This window comes from Ovis canadensis, chromosome 1 (genome assembly GCF_042477335.2).
Source record: "Ovis canadensis isolate MfBH-ARS-UI-01 breed Bighorn chromosome 1, ARS-UI_OviCan_v2, whole genome shotgun sequence".
Classification (NCBI taxonomy): domain Eukaryota; kingdom Metazoa; phylum Chordata; class Mammalia; order Artiodactyla; family Bovidae; genus Ovis; species Ovis canadensis.
The window spans coordinates 82,380,531-82,389,308 of NC_091245.1; the positions used below are offsets into that span (position 1 = coordinate 82,380,531).

The 8,778-nt window shown below is 38.2% G+C and overlaps 1 protein-coding gene across 1 annotated transcript in view; it reads left to right on the forward strand.

Annotated features, from left to right (window-relative positions):
• LOC138435314 (renin receptor) overlaps positions 1 to 7,068 on the forward strand; it is a 34,222-nt gene extending 27,154 nt beyond the window's left edge. The window contains 3 exon segments of the mRNA XM_069579818.2: positions 6,031 to 6,292; positions 6,295 to 6,799; positions 6,801 to 7,068. Coding sequence (XP_069435919.1) covers positions 6,031 to 6,292; positions 6,295 to 6,799; positions 6,801 to 7,068 — 1,035 coding nt within the window.
• The last annotated feature ends 1,710 nt before the right edge of the window (positions 7,069 to 8,778 follow it).

Here is an 8,778-nt window from a genome sequence, read left to right on the forward strand (position 1 = left end):
GTTGTAGCTTTGCTATGTAAGAATGTAACTTTATTTAGTGCTTTCTGAGAATGGCACCAGACTTTGGGAAGATCAACACAAATAAGTCTTCTGGTTGACAAACCCTTATCAGAAAAAAGGCTGTAAAATGTTAATTGGCCATTTTGGCCGAAAGATGATGTAAATTACCTAAGACTTGTGTATACAATTAGGTATGCAGAGAGAAAAGCCTGGTTTTGATAAGTCTGGACTACTAATGCTGCATAACTTTGTGTTACCCATTGATCTCCATGTTTTATCAAAAGTATAAAAAGCCTTCTGAACAATAAAGGATGGACCAGTTTCTCGGCCTAGTTTCTTGGGAATCTGGCTCCCCTTGTGTCTCTCTCTCTTTCCTTTTCTCCCTTTCTCTCCCTCTCCTCTTTAATTGCAGGCTGAATTCCCATCTGGGGTGTGGAGGCTCGCCAAGTCTACTTACTTGCCCTGGCTGATAAGACCTGTGCGAAAGGGAGCCTAAGGCGAGACACCCTTAGATACTCAAGCGAGCAACGGTGGCCCAACATAGATGGTGCAAATTCCTTGTCTGGAATTTTATTGGTCTTCCACGTAATCCAAGTTATTCAGCCCTCTTTCTCCACTTAGTTTTCCTACTACACTATTTCTTCCTAATCTAATCTTATATTAACAAATAAGTTCTCCTTGCCTACGCAGTCTGTCCCCGCTTTGAATTCCCCGGATCCACCAGGGCTGGACCCCGGCAATTTGTAACTTTTTAAAACTCATAGTCTGCTTTAAAATGCACATCTAAGTCTGAAGGTTGTGATATTCTGAGCTTCCTAGGTAAATGTATTTGGGGACCATAACACACATAGTTCCTTCCTCTCCTTGCCTTATGTGATTGGCTTTGTAATTCCATTTGTTTTTCTCTCATTTTTCTTTTCCCTCACTTCTTTCCCTTCTTCCTACCTATTGAAAAAAGAGTGTCTGCTTCTGAAAATGTCCATATCTATTTATAGCACTGATTAGAGTGTACTAAAATTTGAATAAGCAAGAGACATTACTTATACCACCTATGCCACTCTACCTCAATTTCCTCATACTAAAATGGGAAGGAAAGGTTGAATATTCCTGAAATTCTCTGTAGCTTAAATACCCTGAAAGTTCAGTAGTTTTCTTTCCTTTTTTAAGTGCTAATGTTTTAATATTGGGACTGAAAGTGATGGTATTTGATAAATTTTTTTCAGCAAATGGATATATAGAAATATTTTCAATGGCAAGCCATTTAAAGGAAAATAAGTGAGTTCATAAATAACCTGGGATATGTTGAGCCAATATGGGGGAAAAATCTAACCAGATAATTTATCTGTATATTAATGTCCAGTTAATTGTATGCTTTTATTTTGACTTTCAAATTCCTCTAGATTTCATTTTTGGCTGTGTTGGGTCTTTGTCGCTGTGTAGGCTTTCTCTAGTTGTAGTGAGTGGGGGTTACTATCTTGTGGCAGGGCATGGGCTCTAGAGCACAGACCCAGGAGCTGTGGCACATGGGCTTAGTTGCCCTGTGGCATGTGGAATCTTCCTGGCCCAGGGACTGAACCTGTGTCCCCTACATAGACAGGTGGCTCCTTATCCACTGTACCACCAAGGAAGTACCAAATTAATCCAGACTTAATGGAATATTTTTATAAAACATATTTTTGGTTAAGTGGGACATATTTTATCAACATTATTTCACTATACAAATAACTTATTTTTATTGAACTTCCTAATACACTGGTTATCTGAGTTAGCTTTGTCTTAATTGCTTCAGAGACATTTTCTCATTTAATTATTATAACGACCCAGTGAGATACAGGGATTTTTTCATACACTGAACTTTTAAATTCATCCTAAAGCTTATCTCATTTCGTAGCTCTAAAGGAATGATATCTTGGTAACTCTGGTTTATGAATGATGCATTGAAAATTCACCTTACTCTCATAAAAACAACCCAGGTATATGCACTCTGAATAATGAAAGTGAATGCCTTCTGCAGTTAAAGAGAAAAAATATGTCCCAACATAATTATGAAACATAATAATCTAGCAGCTATAGAATAGCCCATACCCAAAGACACAAACTCTGGCTGAAAAAATTATGACTATCTTTATCTATATACACACACTATGCAATTGATTCAATGAATAAATATTTCAACTTGTTTTTGTGCACAGGTAAAAATAGAAGTTCAAACTATGGAAATTAAAACCCTGGTTTCCTCCAGAGTAAATTATTCTTCTATGTAACACTACATTTCATGAATTCTTTTTCCTTTGCAATGCTGGCATTGATTCATACTTCTGTTAGGCATATGTATAATGTAATGTAGTTTAAAAAACATTAGTGTCAGAGTGGTTGCTTCTGTGCCTGGAGCAATATGACAATCACATGGCCAAATAAGCTAAACAAATGAAAATGTAAAATCCTGAATATAAGCATAAGTGATTTTAGAAGAGATTTTAATGTATCATAGTGAAGTACACAAGATTGCAATATAATGTTTTTAACTCATAAAGAATGATTATAATAATTAAAATAAAGTCCTTCCTATGCATTCTATATAATACATGCCATTATAATTGGGGAAAAAAGCCTCTTCAAGGTCACAACTAGCCTGTAATAAATTTTTGTTAAGTTTGTTGAAGTATTTAGCATTGTTCTGATTTCCAAGCAAGCAAAAACTTCATTAAAGAAAAGGCAATTAATTTTAAAAAGCTTTAAATTGCAACTAATGAGGCTACAGGATTCATTACCAGTGAAGGTCACAGAGCTAAACAGAGCCCTGAATTTATCTTTAGCTCCAGTTGTATGGCTGACTGACAGAGTTGAGCATTACAAAGTCTATCACACAGCAACCAAAGTCTATCACATAGCAAACAATCAAGCTACCACCCAGCAACAGGACCACAGCAAGGCAATCTAATCAGAACAGCATCAAAGTAGATTCTATGGACCATGTACATCATGAAAAGTGAAAGTTTCTCAGTTGTGTCAGGCTCTTTGCTACCTCATGGGCTATACAGTCCATGGAATTCTCCAGGCCAGAATACTGGAGTGGGTAGCCAGTTCCCTTTTCCTGGGTTCTTCCCAATCCAGAGATCCAATCTAGGTCTCCCACATTACAGGTGGATTCTTTACCAGCTGACCACCAGGGAAGCCCAAGAATACTGGAGTGGGTAGCCTATCCCTTCCCCAGCAGATCTCCCTGACCCAGGAATCGAACCTGGGTCTCCTGCATTGCAGGGGGATTCTTTACTAGCTAAACTACCAGGGAATCCCCATCCATGTACATCATATTAAGTTCCAAATTCTTTCTCAAACGATTTAACTCTAATTTTGTAAAAGTGTTTACTTAAATATTGAAAGTGCCCAATGCTTCTTAATGAGAAATTCACATCTTCTATCTTAGTTAACACTTTTATGCTCTTTTATATTTTACTTAATATTGAAAGTGCCCCATGCTTCTTAACATAAGAAGTGGTGGTGGTGGTTTAGTCGATAAGTAGTACCTGACTCTTTGCAACCCTATGGACTGTAGCCTGCCAGGCTCCTCTGTTCATGGGATTCTCCAAGCAAGAATACTGGAGTGGGTTGCCATTTCCTTCTCCAGGGGATCTTCCCAACCCAGGAATCAAACCCAAGTCTCCTGCCTTGCAGGCAGATTGTTTACCAACAGAGCTACAATACACGTTTTCTATCTCAGTTAACACTTTTATGCTTTTTTAAAAATCCACTGGGAATAAAATATTTTACTTAATGAATCAACAAAGTACCAAAAGCAACTTATGATTATGGTATTGACAGAATGTGCCATATAGAAATCAATGAAAAGTACCATGTAAACTACCTTTTGGGGGCTGCACTGGTATTAAAAAGTATTTCCTAAACATATTTTGATAGTCATTTATTTGTTCCCTTTATTAATGTCTATGTTCATTTAATTATCCTCCCATTCATTTTTGAACAGTTAAATAACTATATAACAAACTTTATATAAGATTGTAGGAATAAGAAAATAAATATAAAATGGGCCCTCCCTAAAGAAATGTATACTGCACTGAAGAGAGTAAGGTTCACATTCCAAGTAAAATAAGTGTTATTAGCACAGGGGGGTTCAGGATGGGCAACACGTGTATACCTGTGGCAGATTCATGTTGATGTATGGCAAAACCAATACAATATTGCAAAGTAATTAACCTCCAATTAAAATAAATAAATATATATATTTTTAAAAAGGTAAAGAAAAAGACTTTCAGAGAACAATGAACACTTCATCAATGTAACTCACCTTCATAAAAATGTATTTTTTTAAATAATCTACTATTCTAGAGGCATTAGCAGCTTTTAAAGCTCCCGAGGTGATTCCAAGAGTGGCCAGGAGAGGGACCAGGCTGGTTGACATTTGTGGACAAGCTGAGCTGTGGCGTGAGCCTCCCTCAGAGAAAGCAGGGATAAATTGTCACCATCTTGGCAGATCACTGGAAAAGCAATGAAAAGGGGCCTCCTGCATTAGGGTATCTTGGGCAGTGTGGGGACAAAACCTGACTCCCTTACCTTCATGTCAGTCCTGACCTCCCTGCTTGTGTTTTCTTAGGAGCAGATGCTTTCCTTCAGAATTTGATTTCACTGCCACTTGCTCCCAAAATCCCCTAGTTGGGAGGAGAGTGGGGAGCCGAGACACACGTATTCAGACACACGTATTCAGTCACCCAATATCAATAACCTCAGATATGCAGATGACACCACCCTTATGGCAGAAAGTGAAGAGGAACTAAAAAGCCTTTTGATGAAAGTGAAAGTGGAGAGTGAAAAAGTTGGCTTAAAGCTCAACATTCAGAAAACGAAGATCATGGCATCCACTCTCATCACTTCATGGGAAATAGATGGGGAAACAGTGGAAACAGTGTCAGACTTTATTTTTTTGGCTCCAAAATCACTGCAGATGGTGATTGCAGCCATGAAATTAAAAGATGCTTGCTCCTTGGAAGAAAAGTTATGACCAATCTAGATAGTATATTCAAAAGCAGAGACATTACTTTGCCGACTAAGGTCCGTCTAGTCAAGGCTATGGTTTTTCCAGTGGTCATGTATGGATGTGAGAGTTGGACTGTGAAGAAGGCTGAGCACAGAAGAATTGATCCTTTTGCACTGTGGTGTTGGAGAAAACTGTTGAGAGTCCCTTGGATGGCAAGAATATCCAACCAGTCCATTCTGAAGGAGATCAACCCTGGGATTTCTTTGGAAGGAATGATGCTAAAGCTGAAACTCCAGTACTTTGGCCACCTCACGCGAAGAGTTGACTCATTGGAAAAGACTTTGATGCTGGGAGGGATTGGGGGCAGGAAGAGAAGGGGACGACAGAGGATGAGATGGCTGGATGGCATCACTGACTCAATGGACGTGAGTCTGAGTGAACTCTGGGGGTTGGTGATGGACAGGGAGGCTTGGCATGCTGCGATTCATGGGGTTGCAAAGAGTGGGACACGACTGAGTGACTGAACTGAACTGAGTTCATTCATTCAACAAATACACACAGCGGCTCTTGGAGGGCACAGGGAGTTGTGTCTGTTTTGTGTTTCCTGCACGGAGTGAAATAAAGTGTTGCCAATATCGACGGCAGCTTCCTGAGGGCATCTGCTGTCTCTACTCCAGACATAAGCAGCAAATGGAACTTGATGACTGTCATTTCTATACAGACCCTTATGTTTATATGATCTCGCTGTGTCTGGCTCCGTAATCTTTGGTGATGTACCTCCTTGTGACCCTGCCATCTGGCTGTGACTGCCCTTGACTTCAACCGCAAGTTTGTGAGGCTCCCATCATTGACATCTGGGTCCTGCCTCATGCATCTTCCCTGCTGTTTAGACTGCACAGTATTAGGGCAGCACAAGGAACTGATCCACCTCTCTTCTAAACCCAGCCCATGGGTGTCTCACTGGATCCTGAGAGTGACACTGCGAGCCTGGCCCTGAAGGGTGGAGTAAAAGTCATCAGGGAACAGAGAGTTCTTAGCCAGCACTATTATGCTTACCTGTATCAGGCATCTTAGGGAACATATTTAGTATATTAAGATCACCAGTATCTGTTGTTTTCCAGAATGGAAATTGCCCTATTCCGGGAGAGCGAATCCCAAACGTGGCTGCATTGTCCATGGGCTTCTCTGTGAAAGAAGACTTTTCTTGGCCGGGCCTCGCAGTAGGTAACCTATGCCACCATCCTCAGTCTACTGTTATGGTGATGGTGAAAGGAGTGGACAAGCTTGCTCTACCCCCAGGCAGGTCATTTCATACACTTTGGAGAATGCAGTTCCTTTTAGTCTTGACGGCATGGCAAATTCCATTCACTCTTTATTTTTGAATAAACTCCAGTGGTTTTTTCAGTTGGCTCCCAGTGAGGAAAGAGTGTACATGGTGGGGAAAGCAAACTCGATTTTCAAAGATTTCTCAGTAATGCTCAGATAGCTCCACAATCAACTGTTTCAAGAAACCTCTGCTCTCATTTCACTTCCCCTCAATTCTCTGAGTAGGAACAATGAAGTTGATCTTTTTCTTTCTGAACTGCAAGTGCTACACGATATTTCAAGTTTGTTGTCCTGACATAAGCATCTAGCCAAGGATCATTCTCCTGATTTATACTCACTGGAGCTACCAGGTCTGGAAGAAGTTGGTAAAAATTATGGGGAAGACTGCAAACAATTTAGAGATGCCTCTAAGATCCTTGCTGATGCTCTGCAAAAGTGTGCAGATGACATGTACAATCTCTATGGTGGGAATGCAGTGGTAGTTAGTGACTGTAAGATCATTGGACACATCTCTTATGAGGAAGACAAAGACTATCCTTGAGACAAAACAAGTGAAGGACCTCTCAACTCCCTATAACCTTGCCTATAAATATAATTTTGAATATCCAGTGGTTTTCAGCCTGGTACTTTGGATGATGATCGGCTTGGCCTTGACTCTGATTGTCACCTGTTACAATATTTGGAACATTGATCCTGGGAATGATAGAATCATTTATAGAATGACAAACCAGAAGATTTGAATGGATTGAACTTTCCTTATGCCAAACTTGGAAAAAAAGAGGGTTTGGAATTGGCTGTTTCATTAAAATAAATTTTTTACTGTAGTTTGAACTAAATAGTACACTTTAAATTTATTTTAAAAAATCAAATTTCGTTCTCTTTTGTGTGTGCCTGTTCTTTTAGAATGAATTATATAGTATTGCTGTGAGGTGACTTTTGTGATATAGATTCCATAATATGCTCAAATAGGATGATATAACCATTTAATATAGTTTTATTCCATTTACTATTTGGAAATATGCACTGTAATAAGTAACATTTAGAATAGTTTGTGTTATTCATGTTGGAAAAATGCGCTGAATTTGAAATGTTTAACTTCCTTACACAGGACAGGTTAAAAGTGATATTTGGACTGTTGTGTACTATGAACCATTTCTAAATGTCTTAATGTAAACATCTCTGAAACAGGAAAAGGTTTTTAACTTCAAGCAGCTATTAACTATGAATGTGCTTACACAGTCACTCAGATTTGGAATTGCATCTGATTGAGAGATGATAGCTATTATTTTAATCTCTTCTGAAAGTTTGGTGATCTGAATGGTCAAGTGTGGATATTGAACACACTACATTGATATAAGAAGGAATTAGCTTTGTAGAGTTATAGACACGTGTAATCATATACACAAAAACATTTGGGGAACATCTTGGGGCATGATTTCAGTCATTTTTTCCCTTGTGTAAAAAGGGTTTATGGTACAAAATTGTTCTATAGAAAGTTAAGTGTAAGTAGATACTCCCTACTTTTAATGTAAAAATGGACAAATGTCTATAAAGAATGACAAATAAAGTTAATAATGATTTTTTTTAAATCTACCATTCTTGTACAGGAGTGTTTTGCTGGAACACTGGTCTGTTTTGACCAACGGGGCTTTACCTGAACTTGAAAATCTATAAATTGTGTGTTTGTACATATGTTTATATTCATATTTAATACTGTGCTGTCCACATTTTAAAATATGACATTTCAGAAGTTAGAAAATATAGGAAGACTAGTTTAAAGCCTACTGAATTATACTGACAATCTATTATGAGTCTCTGAATTACATCATCAGTATTACTGACAGCAAAGGAGGGGATATATACAATTGTGTAAAGAGAAGAGTAGTCAGAACTTGTGGCTTATTGCATATTAAGAGTTGAAGGAGAAAAAGATCTCTAGCTTAGATAAATAGATTCTATCCTTTGAAATAAGGGAAACATTTGAGGAGAATTGATATGAGAAAGAATCAAGAAAGATATGGGCATGTTGATTTTTATATGCCTGGATAACTGCTAACAGAAGAATTTCAAGGAGTCTAATAGGTAAATGAGAATGGAACTCACATAAAGCTATTTGGTCAGCATTTCCATCTTTAACCACAGAGAGTGAAACAATTATTTCTTTAATTTTTATTTTTACTTTATTTTACTTTACAATACTGTATTGGTTTTGCCATACATTGACATGAATCCGCCATGGGTGTACATAAGTTCCCAATCTTGAACCCCCCTCCCACCTCCCACCCCATATCATCTCTCTGGATCATCCCCATGCACCAGCCCCAAGCATCCTGTATCCTGTATCTCAAATAATAAATCTGTAATTATATATTTTTTCTTTGCTTTCTTCAAAGCAGTTAAAAAGAAAACCTAAAATTTTATTACTTAAAATTCAATAAATTCAATGTAAAAGAAATTTA